The 22,910-nt window shown below is 41.0% G+C and overlaps 1 protein-coding gene across 2 annotated transcripts in view; it reads left to right on the plus strand.

Annotated features, from left to right (window-relative positions):
* Positions 1-22,910, plus strand: part of GOLM2 (golgi membrane protein 2) — a 214,438-nt gene that overhangs the window by 36,808 nt on the left and 154,720 nt on the right. For both annotated transcript variants that reach the window (XM_053718468.1, XM_053718467.1), the window contains exon 2: positions 3,777-3,831. In XM_053718468.1, the coding sequence (XP_053574443.1) occupies positions 3,777-3,831 (55 nt within the window). The remainder of the gene's footprint in view (positions 1-3,776; positions 3,832-22,910) is intronic.

Genomic DNA, 22,910 nt, shown 5'->3' on the forward strand with positions numbered 1-22,910 from the left:
TCTCTCTCGGTATGTTAGTTTATTGCAAGACTGCAGAAAAATCATGTATTGACAAGATGTTTAGTGAGTTCAGCTGCTGAAGTCCTAATCATTTTTCAACCTCAATAACTGTTTTAATCTTTTGCAAGACTGCTGCAAAATCTTGTAATTACATTAGGTTTTGCAAGATTAAATATTGAATCATTTCCCTTCACTTTTCACCATGGCATGATACATCCCATTTCTATATTCTAAAATAAATCCTGAACTGTACTTTTTGTAAAGCAACATTTGCCTTTAGACCAGGGCTCAAAAAACCTAGGTGCCAGGAAGCCACTGGCACCTTATAATTAAGTCCTGGTACCCTGGTTTAGAGCCTCAAAGACACCCATGGGAATATGTAATCGGGTTTGCTCGTGAGTAGTTTTCTTTTTTCTCCATTGTCTTCTATGGGGGAATACGTGAACGCGCACTTGATATTCTAACTTCAGCTTTTCTCGTCGGGTTAGCACGCGAGTGGAAACAGTTTACTTTCAAATTATAATACGAGCACAACCCGATGAGCGCAAAAAGCCTACTTCTAGCGCAGCTAATGTTTGAGCAGGAGCGTTAAATATCACTCCACTTGTAATTTGGCCCTATGTGTTTATTACCTTTCAAGGGCAAACAACTTGTTTTGCTCTATCATTATTAATAAAATGTACTGATGATAAACGTTCTTTTTTTTTTTTTTTTTTTTTTTTTTTGCTTCTCCACACTTTCATCTTTTGCTAAAAACCCCCCTGATATTGCAGTTTTTATTCAGGTGCAAGGGGTTAGGATTTGCCTCCGGTTTCCTTACAAATGAGTCCCGAATAACATTCTTGATTCATGATTTTCTTTCATGATTCAGACAGAGCATGCAATTTTAAGCAACTTTCTAATTTACTCCTATTAGCAATCTTTCTTCATTCTCATGCTATCTTTATTTGAAAAAGCAGAAATGTTAGCTTGAGAGGGCCCGTTTTTGGTTCAGCACCTGGGTAGCGCGTGCTTATTGGTGGCTAAATGTAACAAACCAATCAGCAAGCTCTACCCAGGTGCTGAACAAAAAATGGGCCGGCTTCTAACCTTATATTCGTGCTTTTTTAAATAACGATAGCAAGAGAATGAAGAAAAATTCATAATAGGAGTAAATTAGAAAGTTGCTTACATTTGTATTCTCTATCTGAATCATAAAATAAAAAATGTGGGTTTAGTATCCCTTTGAATATTTGGTGCAAAATGTTTTACATCCCTTCTCCCCTAGATTTTTTTTTTATATTTCCAGCAACAATTTCCACTAAATCTATCTCTCTACAAAGTGTTCTTGTGCAGGAACTACTCACCGAAGGAGTTTGAATCACTCCTCCAATGGTGGACAGGGATTGTTTTCTTTCTTTCACAAATTTCTCGTGTTTTTCGCCAGAAGGAAAGAGATTTTTCTCCTTCCATACCTTCAACTAGTTAATCAAATGTCCCATCTTCAAAATTAAGTTACTTTACTGTGTTCTTGGTGCTGTGGAAACGGGTCTGTATATGTACTTCATAAAGCTCAAGGATACTTATGAGATTTCCCCCACCCCACCCACCATTCTTTTGATTTTCCTTCAGCTATGGCTGCCACAAATATACTGGATAGTTTGTAGGTGCCTAGGCACAATGGTAAGTGGCATCATACAATACTTCCCCTCAAAAGCTGTACCTTAGCCACCACTTATGAGCCTACTATGTATATTCTTCATAACCAGGCAGTCATTTTACCCCTTGGCTGTAAGTAACAATACAGAGCAATACGTTTTCCTCTTTGACTGCCAGTGATTTGACCCTTTTTACTGCCCCTCAATTGTTTCTGCTACATATTTGTAATGCATTGAGCCATATTAGGTATTTTACATTAAGCTAACACGGCCTGATGATCTCAAGCTCTCCGCTCGGGTGAGATGATCTCTCTTATCAGTAGAAACACAAATTTTATCTTGAGATATGTTTCACTCTATAGTGTTCTTCATGTGAAGGAAATACTCCTATATTACAATATAAGGTCTTACAAAAAGTTTTTGATCACCAGGCCCTTAGTGTCTTTAAAAAAAATAAAAATGGACATTTATATGTCTTGTATGTTTATGTTTAAAATACTGGGCTGTCCAGATGAATACTAAACGCCTGGAAACCCTACATTCAACTATCAAGAGTTCTAACTTGTCTTTTCCTTTTAGCACAGGCATAGTTTCCAGAGCGTTCACAAGGCCAGTAAGACATCTCTATTTTCCCCCCTACCTTGATAACACAGTGGTTATGACCCCGTTCTATGATCTGGCAGTGGGTCACACATCTTCAGTTCTGTATGTCCTGAGCTTCACATTTTATATGCTGAGCCTTCCAAAGATTCCTCTACTCTCCGTCACTTTTAACAGTTTATCTGCCTGGCAACAGTCTAGGTTCTGGATTGTCTTCACCTTTTCTTCCAGGGCCAGTCAGTTCTTTTCTGTATTCTCCTTAGAACCTATTTAATGGACTCACCGCCTGGCTGATTTTATTGACCACTCATAAAAAATGTAATATTAGCTTAATATTGGCTTTAATTTGAGCTATTTATGTTAATCCATCTAAAGCACTCATTAATTACATCATTTAAGTAACATTTCTAAATAACAGAAAATTGTATAATGTTGCAAAGTATTTAACTGCCCCTAGCCAACAACTTCATAAAGCCACTGAAGGGCTTTCAGTGCGTTCCTTTCGAGCCAATGCATTGTTTCTCTAAAAAATGCTTATTTTATGATAGCCACTTAGTAGTTATTAGCATATAATTTCTTTAAAATTGCCACCCATTAATGCACCTGTCTTTTCTGGGCAAAATCAGGTTCCTGTTATCTTGTTTTATGGGTTATGGCTTTTCCTTTTTGCCTTTTCCCCTTCCTTCTTTTCCTAAACAATAAAACTAGAGAGAGAGAATTATGCAGGAAGTGAGGATTTTCCAATAGAACACTTTTAAAGTTTCTACTTTTCTCCAAGTGGTGGTTTGAAATGAACTGGTAATAGGTCATCTCCTGTTTCATGTGCTGTCACCCAGATTGTGAGAAAGGGAATATTATTACTAAAATCCTGTTAGTTATAATTTTACTAGTCCATTTCTCCAGCTGTGTATTTTTATAGGATAAATGGTAATGTAATTGGTATAAATACATATAAACAAAGGAAACTATTTAAAGGGACAGTCTAGTATAAATTAAACTTTCATTATTCAGATAGGACATGTAATTTTAATCAACTTTCCAATATACTTTTATCATCAAATTTGCTTTTCTCTCTTAGTATTCTTAGTTGAAACTAAACTTAGACAGACTCATATGCTAATTTCTAAACCCTTGAGGACTGCCTCTTATCACAGGGTTTTTAAATTCCTTTTCAACACAAAGAGACTAAAAGTACATGTGGGCCATATAGATAACACTGTGTACAGGCACAGGGGGTTATTTAAGATCTAGCACAAAACAATGCTAAATGCAAGACAATAGATAATAAACAGTCACAGTCATGTGATCAGGGGGCTGGAAGAAGGTTCCTAGATACAAGGTAATCACAGAGGTAAAAAGTATATTAATATAACTGTGTTGGTTATGCAAAACTGGGGAATGGGTAATAAAGGGATTATCTTTTAAAACGATAACAATTCTATTGTAGACTGTCCCTTTAAGTAAAGACCTATTAATTATTATTGGGTTAAAAGCTTCTCACTACTATTAAATCTCTAAACTTTTTTTGTCTCTGTGCAGCTTGGCCTGAAAACAAATGTGTCTCATCAGATGGAAGATATCAGTCGTTTGAAAGGTAAGAAAATCAGTGCTATCTGAGAACTGGCATTAAGATTGTAAAGAAAAAAAAGTGCCTTTCTGTTGCATGTCAAGACCAAACGTTTGTGGCTACACAGTATGTATTAAAAACCCCTAGACGACGTTCGATGCTGTCCAGGAAACACTGTGCTCTAACAACGTTAGGACGGCATGGAACATCCTAACCTCTGTGGCCCCCTGCTCCCCCCTGTAATACTTATCCACTTGGATCTGACGCAGGGACTTGCCATTGCAACTCAGGAAGTCCCTCAGGAGCCAATCGGTGTCATTAGAGTAATGTGATCGTGGTGACAAGCAATCTCTGATACCATTTGACAGCCTGCCTGTACTCCCTCTTGCGCGCTCTCTCTGTCCTCAGTGTGTGATCTGAGGCGAGAGAGGCAGAGAGATCACTCCTACAAAGTGTGCCACACAGCTATATATACACCTCCTCATAAAAAAACAAAACAACTTTTAGTGATTTTTTTTTATAATCCTTTAGGTGCTGATCACAACTGTTATTGCTGTAATCATTCTGATCTGTAAGTGGGAGTTGGGGGTGGAAGTGTGAATTGGTGGGTGGGTTAAAGGTACACTGTACCCAAATTTTTTCTTTCGTGATTCAGATAGAGCATGAAATTTTAAGCAACTTTCTAATTTACTCCTATTATCAAATTTTCTTCATTCTCTTGGTATCTTTATTTGAAATGCAAGAAAGTAAGTTTAGATGCCAGACCATTTTTGGTGATCAACCTGGGTTGTTCTTGCTGATTGGTGGATAAACTCATCCACCAATAAAAAAGTGCTGTCCAGAGTTCTGAATAAAAAAAAGCTTAGATGTCTTCTTTTTAAAATAAAGATAGCAAGAGAACGAAGAAAAATTGATAATAGGAATAAATTAGAAAGTGGCTTAAAATTGCATGCTCTATCTGAATCATGAAAGAAAAAATTTGGGTTCAGTGTCCCTTTAACCCCTTAATGACCGGACCATTATTCAATTTTCTGACCTTTAATGACAATGGCTATTTTTACATTTCTGCAGTGTTTGTGTTTAGCTGTAATTTTCCTCTTACTCATTTACTGTACCCACACATATTATATACCGTTTTTCTCGCCATTAAATGGACTTTCTAAAGATACCATTATTTTCATCATGTCTTATAATTTACTAAAAAAATAAATAATAAAATATGAGGAAAAAATGGAAAACTTTGACCCCCAAAATATGTTACACATCTACAATCACCAAAAAACACCCATGCTAAATAGTTTCTAAATTTTGTCCTGAGTTTAGAAATACCCAATGTTTACACGTTCTTTGCTTTTTTTGCAATTTATGGGGCAATAAATACAAGTAGCACTTCGCTATTTCCAAACCACTTTTTTTCAAAATTAGCGCTAGTTACATTGGAACCCTGATATGTCAGGAATACCTGAATATCCCTTGACATGTATATATTTTTTTTTAGAAGACAACACAAAGTATTGATCTAGGCCCATTTTGGTATATTTCATGCCACCATTTCACCGCCAAATGCGATCAAAAAAAAAAAAAGTTCACTTTTTCACAAAATTTGTCACAAACTTTAGGTTTCCCACTGAAATTATTTACAAACAGCTTCTGCAATTATGGCACAAATGGTTGTAAATGCTTCTCTGGGATCCCCTTTTTTCAGAAATAGCAGACTTATATGGCTTTGGGGTTGCTTTTTGGTAATTAGAAGGCTGCTAAATGCTGCTGCGCACCACACGTGTTTTATGCCCAGGAGTGAAGGGGTTAATTAGGGAGCTTGTAGGGTTAATTTTAGCTTTAGTGTAGTGTAGTAGACAACCCCAAGTATTGATCTAGGCCCATTTTGGTATATTTTATGCCACCATTTCACCGCCAAATGCGAGCAAATAAAAAAAAAAACTTTACATTTCTCCTGTTAAGTGTAGTCAGTCCACGGGTCATCCATTACTTATGGGATTATATCTCCTCCCTAACAGGAAGTGCAAGAGGATCACCCAAGCAGAGCTGCTATATAGCTCCTCCCCTCTACGTCATACCCAGTCATTCTCTTGCACCTAACTAAAGATAGGACGTGTGAGAGGACTGTGGTGTGTTAAACTTAGTTTTTATTTCTTCAATCAAAAGTTTGTTATTTTAAACGACACCGGAGTGTGTTGTTTGTTCTCAGGCAGCATTAGAAGAAGAATCTACCTGAGTTTGTCTATGATCTTAGCGGTCGTAACTAAGATCCACTTGCTGTTCTCGGCCATTCTGAGGAGTGAGGTAACTTCAGAACAGGGGATAGCATGCAGGGCCCACCTGCAAGGAGGTATGTGCAGTAAATTATTTTCTAAGGAATGGAATTGACTGAGAAAATACTGCTAATACCGATGTAATGTAAGTGCAGCCTTAAATGCAGTAGTAGCGACTGGTATCAGGCTGATATGTATGTATGTATGTATACTCTGAGGTATTTCTGGGGAATGGAATTTCACTAAGAAAATACTGTCAATATTAAAGTAATTTTTGAGCCTGCACTGCAGTCAAAGCGACTAGCAGCAGGCTTATTAATAACACTTCATAATTTTCAATTTTTAAAACGTTTACTGGTATGTTAATCGTTTTTTTCTGAGGTACTTGGTGATAAAACTTTATGGGCATGATTTTTACCACATGGCTGTCGTTTTTTTTCTGAATAAAAACAGTTTACTGAGCTTCCCCACTGTTGTAATATGAGTGGGAGGGGCCTATTTTAGCGCTTTATTGCGCAGTAGAAATTTAGTCACAGTCTTCCTATATTCTTCCTCCATGATCCAGGACGTCTCTACAGAGCCCAGGGGTCTCCAAAACTAGTTTTGAGGGAGGTAATCAGTCACAGCAGACCTGTGACAGTGTGTTTGACTGTGATAAAAACGTTTATTATTTCAACTGTTATCCGTTTTGGGTATTAAGGGGTTAATCATCCTTTTGCTGGTGGGTGCAATCCTCTGCTAACTTTATACATTTTCTGTTAAAATTTGGTTGTTTTAACATATTTGGCTCATTGTTAATTCAACTGTGTCACATTTTATGTTTTCTTAAAAGCGCAGTAGCGTTTTTTTTTTTTTTTTAAATCAAAAGTTTTTATTGAGGTTTTGACATATAACACTGATATACAGAATATGTTCAATCATATATATGACAGTTTCATGAGTATAAACCTAAGAAAATAAATGTGAACGAATTGAGATATATTGCTATCGAAACATATTTAGCTAAGAAACCTCAGTTTTTTAAATTTTAAATACCTCCAATCTAATTCAATAGGTCACTCCTGAACCCATCTCTACTCGCTTATAATGCTGGAGGAAAATATAGTGATATATAGCCACTCATGGGCATGATTTATAAAACTGAATAAATGAAAGGTTGTGGATTAACACCACAAAAAAGATTCACCATATTGGGTGAATGGCTAATATATTACCCCCCAGGAATTCACATTAAAATATAGTCAATGCAGACCAATTATTCTCTTTTCTCTGACATGGCACTAGGTATATTTTTATAAACCCTATTATCCCACATCCACCACACTCAAATATAAGCGGGGCCGTATTATACTTGTTACTAGCTAAAACCTGTACTCACACACTAAAGTAACATCTCTATGGTAGTATAGGATTAATTCAAACCTTCAACCCACAATAGTATAGGTCTTTCTTACCATATCATAGGCTTAGATGAGATCATTCCCATGGTTGATACAGAGTATCTGCATAATGTACAAAGATAGATGGTAAGGTAACCTGTATGTTATCTCAAAAGATCTCCCATCTCCCCCGCCGGCTGAGGGAGACAGAAGGTACAGTGGGTCAACATATGAGGGGTTAATAGCTATACAGGCATGTACATTTCAATGTTCTCTAATACTCAGTATAAATTGTAGAAGTTGAACGTCTAAACACAAATCCTCCAGCTCACATTGACTGAGTAATACCTAACATGAAGAAATATCTTCATAGAATATACACAAGTGAAGATAACAAAGCTCAGCCTGGTGCTAAATTAAACACAATTCCCCTCCACTGTAATAGAGAGTTTAAATAATAAACTATTTATGAGCTGACTACCTATGCTATAAGATTATCTGATTGAATAGCCTCCTGAAAAAGGGTATGGGATACTATACTAAACAGAGGGTGGCAGTGTTGCGCATGTCGACAAAATGCTAGATGAAGTATAGGGTGTTAATTTTCAATAGATAACTGTAGGATAGCAATTTATAAATGTAAACTAACAAAAGTGTCACACCTTTCCCACCTACATGTATATTACCTCTTATGTGTACTGAGCATTTACGATGCGCAGTTTTATAGCCCTACAGTAACAGTGTGCGTAAGCAAACAATATATAATAGCATGTAGCATAACATTCAGCACAAAGCTGGACCTGTTTAGGTCAGGTCTGGTAGCCATAGCTTATTGCGTATTGATCTATCACATAAGCATCAAATATTCCTGAACACACAAATAAGTGTCCATATTAAAATATGGTAAGATAATGATTACTGTCTGGCAAGACTGTAGGTTAATGCAGCTGAACTGAACTCTATTAAGGGACTTACAGTATAAACAATACGTATAGGTATCGGATATATCAGGGATATTACTTATAACACGCTAAGAGGGAAGGTAACTCAAATGTATGCCAATCTTACATACAGCTCGGTCGCAAATCCCACCTGAACAGTGGCATTAGTAGACAAGTAATATAAAGTGGTGTAGTAGCAAGCATGTAGTGTGGATTTATACATAATTAGCTAACCAAAAGTTTAGTAGGATCTGGTCTGATTGTTATAGATCTATATCTGAGCAGTATAATTAAAGTTCAGACTAACATCCTTCCTAGTAGAATGAGATGGAGTTAGAGCCAAAGGATTTTGAGGAAGTAATATTGGCAATATTGGCATATCAATATATATATAGGACAACTAAACCTATTACAAGAAAATACATAAAAAACGTTAACAACAGAAACTCCTGTGTATGTACCTGCAGGGATAGCTATTATCAGATCGTTGAACTGTATGGTTTCTAACTTACTAAAACCAGATAGTGATGGACTGTAACAAATTGTCAGACAAAATGGAGTGAAACATTAAAGGGACAGCAGACTTGAATAGAAAGAAAGTTCAATATAGGAATTAAACATCTCACATATAGTGAGTTATATCGGGCATTCACCCTATGCAACAGACTAGGGTCTGCGTGGTCAAGTTCTGCGTCCCATCTGGACTCTTGCATGATGATCTGAGATGATATAGAGCAACATCTGAATCAATAGGTTGAAAATGGTACAGACACAGCCAACAAAATTATTCAGCTGGAGGGAAAGCTAACAGGCTCACTAATGACTTATATATGGCTTTACCACACACTGGCTATGTAATTTTAGTAGCTCCTCAAAACAAATACACTTCTTCCTAAAGAGTCATCATCGGGAGGCATATATGCGATACACAGATTCAACACAGTCCTGCCCAAAGGGATCGTATGTAAAAGCGACAAGTCTATTAACCGATCCCTAAGCGCTTAGTTTCAGATGCAGGGGTGTAACAGAGATAGCCAACACTACTCCCCACGTAGTGAAATCTTGCAAACGGTTGTAGAGCTAGTAGGGGGATCATTAGTGCCGAATATAAACTAAGCCTTCCTGGCCTGTACTGGCTCATTATATCACCGGCTTGGTACTCTGATTTGGGTACTAGTTGGATACCATACTCTCGATCAGGCTGAATGCACACTAACTCCACACTTGACACATCTGAGGTCTTCTGCCATTCAGTAGGAAAGTCGCTGTCAACGTCGTTCTCCTTCTCGCGGCTGATGATAATGCAGGGGTCTTTTACCACTTGTGCCACACCTCGTTCCTGCCGAGGCACTTTTGTGTTAACAGGAGTGCTCTCAAATTTATACGCTGCCGAGTTGAGCTGAGTAGAGTCGGCAGTTATTTTTAGCTCCTTAAGAAGCTCTCTGTGCTGGCTATCCAGAGTGGATAGTAAATGGCAAAGCATGTTGGTAATCTGCCGCTCCATAGTAAAGGTTAAAATGGCTGCCTCCGGCTTAAATGTTCATGTTCACTTTTCAGCGCAGGTGACTTCTTGTCACCCCGGAAAGCAATGTAGGATAAAATGTGTCAGAGTTCAGCCTATATTATACCGGCTGAGGAGCAGAGAGGTGATCTCCGTGTATAGTCATGATAGACGGCTTAGCTTTCTAAAATGGCGAATTGCGTCCCATAGAGATCACATCTAATTGCCAGGTCGTCCTATTTAGCTTTGTCAGTCAATACTGTTTAAGGTCTCCATTCTCCCAAAGCTTACCCCAAAGGGATTTCATGCAGAGGTTGGGTAAATTAGCTCATAAGTGGTATGTTATTTGGTCAGGAATCAGGAGCTCAGGAGAAACACATCTTGTTGCTTTGGCCGCTGGCTCCGCCCCGCAGTAGCGTTTTTTATATAGCTTGTAAATTTATTTAAAAGTTTTTTTTTTTTTAAGCTTGCTAGTGTTATTGCTAGTCTGTTTAAACATGTCTGACACAAATGAATCTGTTTGTTCATTATGTTTAAAGGCCAATGTAGAGCCCAATAGAAATTTGTGCACTCAATGTATAGATGTTACTTTGAATAAAAGTCAAACTTTATATGTTAAAAAAATATCACCAGACAACGAGGGGGAAGTTATGCCGACTAACTCTCCTCACGTGTCAGTACCTTCGCCTCCCGCTCAGGAGGTGCGTGATATTGTGGCGCCAAGTACATCAGGGCGGCCCATACAAATCACTTTGCAAGACATGGCTAATGTTATGACTGAAGTACTATCTAAATTGCCAGAATTAAGAGGTAAACGCGATCACTCTGGGGTAAGAACAGAGTGCGCTGATAATAATAGAGCCATGTCTGATACTGCGTCACAATTTGCAGAACATGAGGACGGAGAGCTTCATTCTGTGGGTGACGGATCTGATCCAAGTAAACTGGATTCAGACATTTCAAATTTTAAATTTAAGCTTGAGAACCTCTGTGTATTACTAGGGGAGGTATTAGCAGCTCTGAATGATTGTAACACGGTTGCAATTCCAGAGAAAGTATGTAGGCTGGATAAATATTTTGCGGTACCGGCGTGTACTGACGTTTTTCCTATACCTAAAAGGCTTACAGAAATTGTTAACAAGGAGTGGGATAGACCCGGTGTGCCCTTTTCACCCCCTCCTATATTTAGAAAAATGTTTCCAATAGACGCAACCACACGGGACCTATGGCAGACGGTCCCTAAGGTGGAAGGAGCAGTTTCTACTCTAGCTAAGCGCACCACTATCCCGGTGGAGGATAGCTGTGCTTTTTCAGATCCAATGGATAAAAAGTTAGAGGGTTACCTTAAGAAAATGTTTGTTCAGCAGGGTTTTATATTACAACCCCTTGCATGCATCGCGCCTGTCACTGCTGCGGCGGCATTCTGGTTTGAGTCTCTGGAAGAGACCCTTAGCACAGCTCCATTGGATGAGATTATGAACAAGCTTAAAGCCCTTAAGCTAGCTAATTCATTTATTTCTGATGCCGTAGTACACTTAACCAAACTTACGGCTAAGAATTCCGGATTCGCCATTCAAGCGCGTAGAGCGCTGTGGCTTAAATCCTGGTCAGCTGATGTTACTTCTAAATCTAAATTGCTTAATATTCCTTTCAAAGGGCAGACATTATTCGGGCCCGGCTTGAAAGAAATTATCGCTGACATTACTGGAGGTAAGGGCCATGCCCTGCCTCAAGACAGGGCCAAACCAAAGACTAAACAGTCTAATTTTTGTGCCTTTCGTAACTTCAAGGCAGGAGCAGCATCAACTTCCTCCGCTCCAAGACAGGAAGGAACTGTTGCTCGCTACAGACAGGGCTGGAAACCTAACCAGTCCTGGAACAAGGGCAAGCAGGCCAGAAAACCTGCTGCTGCCCCTAAGACAGCATGAAGTGAGGGCCCCCGATCCGGAAACGGATCTAGTGGGGGGCAGACTTTCTCTCTTCGCCCAGGCTTGGGCAAGAGATGTCCAGGATCACTGGGCGTTGGAGATCATATCTCAGGGATATCTTCTGGACTTCAAAGCTTCTCCTCCACAAGGGAGATTTCATCTTTCAAGGTTATCAGCAAACCAGATAAAGAAAGAGGCGTTTCTACGCTGTGTACAAGACCTCTTACTAATGGGAGTGATCCACCCAGTTCCGCGGTCAGAACACGGGCAAGGATTCTATTCAAATCTGTTTGTGGTTCCCAAAAAAGAGGGAACCTTCAGGATCCTAAACAAATTCCTAAGAGTTCCATCGTTCAAAATGGAAACTATTCGAACCATCTTACCCATGATCCAAGAGGGTCAGTACATGACCACAGTGGATTTAAAGGATGCCTACCTTCACATACCGATTCACAAGGATCATTACCGGTATCTAAGATTTGCCTTCCTAAACAGGCATTACCAGTTTGTAGCTCTTCCCTTCGGGAAGAATCTTTACAAAGGTTCTGGGCTCTCTTCTAGCGGTACTAAGACCGCGAGGCATAGCGGTAGCTCCGTACCTAGACGACATTCTGATACAAGCGTCAAGTTTCCAAACTGCCAAGTCTCATACAGAGTTAGTTCTGGCATTTCTAAGGTCGCATGGGTGGAAGGTGAACGTAGAAAAGAGTTCTCTATTGCCACTCACAAGAGTTCCCTTTCTAGGGACTCTTATAGATTCTGTAGAAATGAAAATTTACCTGACGGAGGACAGGTTATCAAAACTTCTAAATGCTTGCCGTGTCCTTCATTCCATTCAACACCCGTCAGTGGCTCAGTGCATGGAGGTAATCGGTTTAATGGTAGCGGCAATGGACATAGTACCATTTGCGCGCCTGCATCTCAGACCGCTGCAATTGTGCATGCTAAGTCAGTGGAATGGGGATTACTCAGATTTGTCCCCTCTGCTAAATCTGGATCAAGAGACCAGAGATTCTCTTCTGTGGTGGCTTTCTCGGCCACATCTGTCCAAGGGGATGCCCTTCCGCAGGCCAGATTGGACGATTGTAACAACGGACGCCAGCCTCCTAGGTTGGGGCGCAGTCTGGAATTCCCTGAAGGCTCTCAGGGATCATGGACTCAGGAGGAGAGACTCCTTCCAATAAACATTCTGGAATTAAGAGCAATTTTCAATGCTCTTCTGGCTTGGCCTCAGTTAGCAACTCTGAGGTTCATCAGGTTTCAGTCGGACAACATCACGACTGTGGCTTACATCAACCATCAAGGAGGAACAAGGAGTTCCCTAGCGATGATGGAAGTCTCAAAGATAATTCGCTGGGCAGAGTCTCACTCTTGCCACCTGTCAGCGATCCACATCCCAGGCGTGGAGAACTGGGAGGCGGATTTTCTAAGTCGCCAGACTTTTCATCCGGGGGAGTGGGAACTTCATCCGGAGGTGTTTGCCCAACTACTTCATCTTTGGGGCAAACCAGATCTGGATCTCATGACGTCTCGCCAGAACGCCAAGCTTCCTTGTTACGGATCCAGGTCCAGGGACCCGGGAGCGGTACTGATAGATGCTCTGACAGCACCTTGGGTCTTCAACATGGCTTATGTGTTTCCACCTTTCCCGATGCTTCCTCGATTGATTGCCAGGATCAAACAGGAGAGAGCATCAGTGATTCTAATAGCGCCTGCGTGGCCACGCAGGACCTGGTATGCAGATCTAGTGGACATGTCGTCCTGTCCACCATGGTCTCTGCCTCTGAGACAGGACCTTCTGATTCAGGGTACTTTCAAACATCCAAATCTAATTTCTCTGAGGCTGACTGCATGGAGATTGAACGCTTGATTCTATCAAAGCGTGGATTCTCGGAGTCAGTGATTGATACCTTAATACAGGCTAGGAAACCTGTTACCAGGAAAATTTACCATAAAATATGGTGTAAATACTTATATTGGTGCGAATCCAAGAGTTACTCATGGAGTAAGGTTAGGATTCCTAGGATATTGTCTTTTCTACAAGAAGGTTTAGAAAAGGGTTTATCTGCTAGTTCGTTAAAGGGACAGATTTCAGCTCTGTCTATCCTTTTACACAAACGTCTGGCAGAAGTTCCAGACGTTCAGGCTTTTTGTCAGGCCTTGACTAGGATTAAGCCTGTGTTTAAGACTGTTGCTCCACCGTGGAGCTTAAACTTAGTTCTTAACGTTCTGCAAGGTGTTCCGTTTGAACCCCTTCATTCCATCGATATCAAGCTGTTATCTTGGAAAGTTCTGTTTTTAATGGCTATTTCCTCGGCTCGAAGAGTCTCTGAGTTATCGGCCTTACATTGTGATTCTCCTTATCTGATTTTTCATTCAGACAAGGTAGTTCTGCGTACTAAACCTGGGTTCTTACCTAAGGCAGTCACTAACAAGAATATCAATCAAGAGATTGTTGTTCCATCATTGTGCCCTAACCCTTCTTCAAAGAAGGAACGACTTTTGCATAATCTGGACGTCGTCCGTGCCCTGAAATTTTATTTGCAGGCAACTAAAGATTTTCGTCAAACTTCTTCCCTGTTTGTCGTTTATTCTGGACAGAGGAGAGGTCAAAAAGCTTCGGCTACCTCTCTCTCTTTCTTTCATGTAATTAGCAAGAGTCCATGAGCTAGTGACGTATGACGTATGGGATATACATTCCTACCAGGAGGGGCAAAGTTTCCCAAACCTTAAAATGCCTATAAATACACCCCTCACCACACCCACAATTCAGTTTTACAAACTTTGCCTCCGATGGAGGTGGTGAAGTAAGTTTGTGCTAGATTCTACGTTGATATGCGCTCCGCAGCAAGTTGGAGCCCAGTTTTCCTCTCAGCGTGCAGTGAATGTCAGAGGGATGTGAGGAGAGTATTGCCTATTTGAATGCAGTGATCTCCTTCTAAGGGGTCTATTTCATAGGTTCTCTGTTATCGGTCGTAGAGATTCATCTCTTACCTCCCTTTTCAGATCGACGATATACTCTTATATATACCATTACCTCTGCTGATTCTCGTTTCAGTACTGGTTTGGCTATCTGCTATATGTAGATGAGTGTGCTGGGGTAAGTAAGTCTTATTTTCTGTGACACTCCTAGCTATGGTTGGGCACTTTGTTTATAAAGTTCTAAATATATGTATTCAAACATTTATTTGCCTTGACTCAGAATGTTCAACTTTCCTTATTTCTCCAACATAGGTGTGTCCGGTCCACGGCGTCATCCTTACTTGTGGGATATTCTCTTCCCCAACAGGAAATGGCAAAGAGCCCAGCAAAGCTGGTCACATTATCCCTCCTAGGCTCCGCCTACCCCAGTCATTCTCTTTGCCGTTGTACAGGCAACATCTCCACGGAGATGGCTTAGAGTTTTTTAGTGTTTAACTGTAGTTTCTTCTGTTATGTGTGATCAGTCCACGGGTCATCATTACTTCTGGGATATTATCTGCTCCCCTACAGGAAGTGCAAGAGGATTCACCCAGCAGAGTTGCTATATAGCTCCTCCCCTCTACGTCACCTCCAGTCATTCTCTTGCACCCAAAGACTAGATAGGAGGTGTGAGAGGACTATGGTGATTATACTTAGTTTTTATAACTTCAATCAAAAGTTTGTTATTTTACAATAGCACCGGAGCGTGTTATTACTTCTCTGGCAGAGTTTGAAGAAGAATCTACCAGAGTTTCTTCTGTTATGTGTGATCAGTCCACGGGTCATCATTACTTCTGGGATATTATCTGCTCCCCTACAGGAAGTGCAAGAGGATTCACCCAGCAGAGTTGCTATATAGCTCCTCCCCTCTACGTCACCCCCAGTCATTCTCTTGCACCCAAAGAGGAGGTGTGAGAGGACTATGGTGATTATTCTTAGTTTTTAGAACTTCAATCAAAAGTTTGTTATTTTACAATAGCACCGGAGCGTGTTATTACCCCTCTGGCAGAGTTTGAAGAAGAATCTACCAGAGTTTTTCTTATGATTTTAACCGGAGTAGTTAAGATCATATTGCTGTTTCTCGGCCATCTGAGGGAGGTAAAAACTTCAGATCAGGGGACAGCGGGCAGTTGAATCTGCATTGAGGTATGTAGCAGTTTTATTTTCTGAATGGAATTGATGAAAAAATCCTGCCATACCGTTATAATGAACATGTATGTATACTCTACACTTTAGTATTCTGGGGATGGTATTTCACCGGAATTACTCTGTAAAAGTACATTAAACCTTTTATTAGGTATTTTTCATGTTAAACGTTTTTGCTGGAATGTAGAATCGTTTGCATTAATGAGGTACTGAGTGAATAAGTATTTGGGCATTATTTTCCACTTGGCAGTTTGCTTGTGTTAATTATGACAGTTTCGTTTCTCTCTCACTGCTGTGTGTGAGAGGGAGGGGCCGTTTTTGGCGCTCTTTGCTACGCATCAAAAATTTCCAGTCAGTTTTTCTGCATGATCCGGTTCATCTCTAACAGAACTCAGGGGTCTTCAAACTTCTTTGAAGGGAAGTAGATTCTCTCAGCAGAGCTGTGAGACTTATATAGTGACTGTGATTTAAAACGTTGCTCTGTAATTTTTATGTTTAAAATTTAATTAGTGTTATTTTACTAATGGGAACAAACCTTTGCTAAAAAGTTGTGTTGTTTGTTAAGAGTGATTCTATAACTGTTTTTCAGTTCATTATTTCAACTGTCATTTAATCGTTTAGTGCTTCTTGAGGCACAGTACGTTTTTATTAAATAAAATTGTAACCGAGTTGCATGTTTATTGCCAGTGTGTTAAACATGTCTGATTCAGAGGAAGACACCTGTGTCATTTGTTCCAATGCCAAGGTGGAGCCCAATAGAAATTTATGTACTAACTGTATTGATGCTACCTTAAATAAAAGCCAATCTGTACAAATTGAACAAATTTCACCAAATAGCGAGGGGAGAGTTATGCCGACTAACTCGCCTCACGTGTCAGTACCTGCATCTCCCGCCCGGGAGGTGCGTGATATTATGGCGCCTAGTACATCTGGGCAGCCATTACAGATAACATTACAAGATATGGCTACTGTTATGACCGAAGTTTTGGCTAAATTACCAGAACTAAGAGGCAAGCGTGATCACTCTGGGGTGAGAACAGAGTGCGCTGATAATTCTAGGGCCATGTCTGATACTGCGTCACAGCTGGCAGAGCATGAGGACGGAGAGCTTCATTCTGTGGGTGACGGTTCTGATCCAAACAGATTGGATTCAGATATTTAAAATTTTAAATTTAAATTGGAAAACCTCCGTGTATTACTAGGGGAGGTCTTAGCAGCTCTCAACGATTGTAACGCTGTTGCAATACCAGAGAAAATGTGTAGGTTGGATAAATACTTCGCGGTACCGGCGAGTACTGACGTTTTTCCTATACCTAAGAGATTAACTGAAATTGTTACTAAGGAGTGGGATAGACCCGGTGTGCCGTTCTCACCCCCTCCAATATTTAGAAAGATGTTTCCAATAGACGCCACCACACGGGACTTATGGCAAACGGTCCCTAAGGTGGAGGGAGCAGTTTCTACTTTAGCTAAGCGTACCACTATCCCGGTGGAGGATAGCTGTGCCTTTTCAGATCCTATGGATAAAAAATTAGAGGGTTACCTTAAGAAAATGTTTGTTCAACAAGGTTTTATATTACAACCCCTTGCATGCATCGCGCCGATCACGGCTGCGGCAGCATTTTGGATTGAGTCTCTGGAAGAGAACCTTAGTTCAGCTACGCTGGACGACATTACGGACAGGCTTAGAGTCCTTAAACTAGCTAATTCATTCATTTCGGAGGCCGTAGTACATTTAACCAAACTTACGGCTAAGAATTCAGGATTCGCCATTCAGGCACGCAGGGCGCTGTGGCTAAAATCCTGGTCGGCTGATGTAACTTCTAAGTCCAAATTACTTAATATACCTTTCAAGGGGCAAACTTTATTTGGGCCCGGTTTGAAAGAAATTATTGCTGACATTACAGGAGGTAAGGGCCACGCTCTACCTCAAGACAAAGCCAAAGCTAAGGCTAGACAGTCTAATTTTCGTCCCTTTCGGAATTTCAAAGCAGGAGCAGCGCCAACTTCCACTGCACCAAAACAGGGAGGAGCTGTTGCTCGTTACAGACAAGGCTGGAAGCCTAACCAGTCCTGGAACAAGGGCAAGCAGACCAGTAAACCTGCTGCTGCCCCAAAGACAGCATGAACCGAGGGCCCCCGATCCGGGACCGGATCTAGTGGGGGGCAGACTCTCTCTCTTCGCCCAGGCTTGGGCAAGAGATGTCCAGGATCCCTGGGCGCTAGAGATCATATCTCAGGGATACCTTCTAGACTTCAAATTCTCTCCCCCAAGAGGGAGATTTCATCTGTCAAGGTTGTCAACAAACCAAATAAAGAAGGACGCGTTTCTACGCTGTGTACAAGATCTATTATTAATGGGAGTGATCCATCCGGTTCCGCGGTCGGAACAAGGACAAGGGTTTTACTCAAACCTGTTTGTGGTTCCCAAAAAAGAGGGAACTTTCAGGCCAATCTTGGATTTAAAGATCCTAAACAAATTCCTAAGAGTTCCATCGTTCAAGATGGAAACTATTCGGACAATCTTACCCATGATCCAAGAGGGTCAGTACATGACCACAGTGGATTTAAAGGATGCTTACCTTCACATACCGATTCACAAGGATCATTACCGGTATCTAAGGTTTGCCTTCTTAAACAGGCATTACCAGTTTGTAGCCCTTCCATTCGGATTGGCTACGGCTCCAAGAATCTTTACAAAGGTTCTGGGTGCCCTTCTGGCGGTACTAAGACCGCGAGGAATTTCGGTAGCTCCGTACCTAGACGACATTCTGATACAAGCTTCAAGCTTTCAAACTGCCAAGTCTCATACAGAGTTAGTTCTGGCATTTCTAAGGTCGCATGGATGGAAAGTGAACGAAAAGAAGAGTTCTCTCTTTCCTCTCACGAGAGTTCCATTCTTGGGGACTCTTATAGATTCTGTAGAAATGAAGATTTATCTGACAGAAGACAGATTAACAAAGCTTCTAAATGCATGCCGTGTCCTTCATTCCATTCAACTCCCGTCAGTAGCTCAATGCATGGAGGTGATCGGCTTAATGGTAGCAGCAATGGACATAGTTCCCTTTGCACGCCTACATCTCAGACCGCTGCAATTGTGCATGCTGAGTCAGTGGAATGGGGATTACTCAGATTTGTCCCCCACTCTGAATCTGGATCAAGAGACCAGAAACTCTCTTCTATGGTGGCTTTCTCGGCCACATCTGTCCAGGGGGATGCCGTTCAGCAGGCCGGACTGGACAATTGTAACAACAGACGCCAGCCTTCTAGGTTGGGGCGCTGTCTGGAATTCTCTGAAGGCTCAGGGACAATGGAGTCAGGAGGAAAGTCTCCTGCCAATAAACATTCTGGAATTGAGAGCAGTTCTCAATGCCCTTCTAGCTTGGCCCCAGTTAAAGACTCGGGGGTTCATCAGGTTTCAGTCGGACAACATCACGACTGTAGCTTACATCAACCATCAAGGAGGGACAAGAAGCTCCCTAGCAATGATAGAAGTATCAAAGATAATTCGCTGGGCAGAGTCTCACTCTTGCCACCTGTCAGCGATCCACATCCCGGGAGTGGAGAACTGGGAGGCGGATTTCTTGAGTCGCCAGACTCTTCATCCGGGGGAGTGGGAACTTCATCCGGAGGTCTTTGCCCAAATACTTCAACGTTGGGGCAAACCAGAGATAGATCTCATGGCGTCTCGCCAGAACGCCAAACTTCCTCGCTACGGATCCAGATCCAGGGATCCGGGAGCGGTTCTGATAGATGCTTTGACAGCACCTTGGAACTTCAGGATGGCTTATGTGTTTCCACCCTTCCCACTGCTTCCTCGATTGATTGCCAAAATCAAACAGGAGAGAGCATCAGTGATTCTAATAGCGCCTGCATGGCCGCGCAGGACTTGGTATGCAGATCTAGTGGACATGTCATCCTGTCCGCCTTGGTCTCTACCTCTAAGACAGGACCTTCTGATTCAGGGTCCATTCAAACATCAAAGTCTAACTTCTCTGAAGCTGACTGCTTGGAAATTGAACGCTTGATTTTATCAAAACGTGTTTTTTCTGAGTCGGTTATTGATACCCTGATACAGGCTAGGAAGCCTGTTACCAGAAAGATTTACCATAAAATATGGCGTAAATACCTATACTGGTGTGAATCCAAAGATTACTCCTGGAGTAAGGTTAGGATTCCTAGGATATTGTCTTTTCTACAAGAAGGTTTAGAAAAGGGTTTATCGGCTAGCTCATTAAAGGGACAGATCTCAGCTCTGTCCATCTTGTTACACAGGCGTCTGTCAGACAATTCAGACATCCAGGCCTTTTGTCAGGCTTTAGCTAGGATCAAGCCTGTGTTTAAAACTGTTGCTCCGCCATGGAGTTTAAACTTAGTTCTTAACGTTTTACAGGGTGTTCCGTTTGAACCCCTTCATTCCATTGATATAAAATTGTTATCTTGGAAAGTTCTATTTTTAATGGCTATTTCCTCGGCTCGAAGAGTCTCTGAGTTATCAGCCCTACATTGTGATTCTCCTTATCTGATCTTTCACTCAGACAAGGTAGTTCTGCGTACTAAACCTGGGTTCTTACCTAAGGTAGTCACTAACAGGAATATCAATCAAGAGATTGTTGTTCCATCCTTGTGTCCAAATCCTTCTTCAAAGAAGGAACGTCTTCTACACAATCTGGATGTAGTTCGTGCCCTCAAGTTCTACTTGCAGGCAACTAAAGATTTTCGCCAAACTTCTTCCCTGTTTGTCGTTTATTCTGGACAGAGGAGAGGTCAAAAAGCTTCTGCTACCTCTCTCTCTTTTTGGCTTCGTAGCATAATACGTTTAGCCTATGAGACTGCTGGACAGCAGCCTCCTGAAAGAATTACAGCTCATTCCACTAGAGCTGTGGCTTCCACTTGGGCCTTTAAGAATGAGGCCTCTGTTGAACAGATTTGCAAGGCTGCAACTTGGTCTTCGCTTCATACTTTTTCCAAATTTTACAAATTTGACACTTTTGCTTCTTCGGAGGCTATTTTTGGGAGAAAGGTTCTTCAGGCAGTGGTTCCTTCTGTATAATGAGCCTGCCTATCCCTCCCGTCATCCGTGTACTTTTGCTTTGGTATTGGTATCCCAGAAGTAATGATGACCCGTGGACTGATCACACATAACAGAAGAAAACATAATTTATGCTTACCTGATAAATTCCTTTCTTCTGTTGTGTGATCAGTCCACGGCCCGCCCTGTTTTTTTAAGGCAGGTACATATTTTTTAAATTATAATTCAGTCACCACTACACCCTTGGTTTCTCCTTTCTCGTTGGTCTTTGGTCGAATGACTGGAGGTGACGTAGAGGGGAGGAGCTATATAGCAACTCTGCTGGGTGAATCCTCTTGCACTTCCTGTAGGGGAGCAGATAATATCCCAGAAGTAATGATGACCCGTGGACTGATCACACAACAGAAGAAAGGAATTTATCAGGTAAGCATAAATTATGTTTTTTCTTATGATTTTAACCGGAGTAGTTAAGATCATATTGCTGTTTCTCGGCCATCTGAGGGAGGTAAAAGCTTCAGATCAGGGGACAGCGGGCAGTTGAATCTGCATTGAGGTATGTAGCAGTTTTTATTTTCTGAATGGAATTGATGAGAAAATCCTGCTATACCGTTATAATGACATGTATGTATACTCTACACTTCAGTGTTCTGGGGATGGTATTTCACCGGAATTACTCTGTAAAAATACATTAAACCTTTTAATAGGTATTTAATTCATGTTAAACGTTTTTGCTGGAATGTAGAATCGTTTGCATTTCTGAGGTACTGAGTGAATAAATATTTGGGCATTATTTTTCCACTTGGCAGTTTGCTTGTTTTGATTATGACAGTTTCGTTTCTCTCTCACTGCTGTGTGTGAGGGGGAGGGGCCGTTTTTGGCGCTCTTTGCTACGCATCAAAAATTTCCAGTCAGTTACACTTATATTTTCTGCATGATCCGGTTCATCTCTAACAGAACTCAGGGGTCTTCAAACTTCTTTGAAGGGAAGTAGATTCTCTCAGCAGAGCTGTGAGATTTATATAGTGACTGTGTTTTAAAACGTTGCTCTGTGATTTTTATGTTTAAAATTTAATTAGTGTTGCTTTACTAATGGGAACAAACCTTTGCTAACAAGTTATGTTGTTTTTAAAGAGTGATGCTATAACTGTTTTTCAGTTCATTATTTCAACTGTCATTTAATCGTTTAGTGCTTCTTTGAGGCACAGTACGTTTTTGTTAAATAAGATTGTAACCAAGTTGCATGTTTATTGCTAGTGTGTTAAACATGTCTGATTCAGAGGAAGATACCTGTGTCATTTGTTCCAATGCCAAGGTGGAGCCCAATAGAAATTTATGTACTAACTGTATTGATGCTACTTTAAATAAAAGCCAATCTGTACAAATTGAACAAATTTCACCAAACAGCGAGGGGAGAGTTATGCCGTCTAACTCGCCTCACGTGTCAGTACCTGCGTCTCCCGCCCGGGAGGTGCGTGATATTATGGCGCCTAGTACATCTGGGCAGCCATTACAGATAACATTACAAGATATGGCTACTGTTATGACTGAAGTTTTGGCTAATTTACCAGAACTAAGAGGCAAGCGTGATCACTCTGGGGTGAGAACAGAGTGCGCTGATAATTCTAGGGCCATGTCTGATACTGCGTCACAGCTTGCAGAGCATGAGGACGGAGAGCTTCATTCTGTAGGTGACGGTTCTGATCCGAGCAGATTGGATTCAGATATTTCAAATTTTAAATTTAAATTGGAAAACCTCCGTGTATTACTAGGGGAGGTCTTAGCGGCTCTTAACGATTGTAACACTATTGCAATACCAGAGAAAATGTGTAGGTTGGATAAATACTTTGCGGTACCGGCGAGTACTGACGTTTTTCCTATACCTAAGAGATTAACTGAAATTGTTACTAAGGAGTGGGATAGACCCGGTGTGCCGTTCTCACCCCCT

Source organism: Bombina bombina, chromosome 6, assembly GCF_027579735.1.
Source record: "Bombina bombina isolate aBomBom1 chromosome 6, aBomBom1.pri, whole genome shotgun sequence".
In the NCBI taxonomy this organism is placed as follows: Eukaryota; Metazoa; Chordata; class Amphibia; order Anura; family Bombinatoridae; genus Bombina; species Bombina bombina.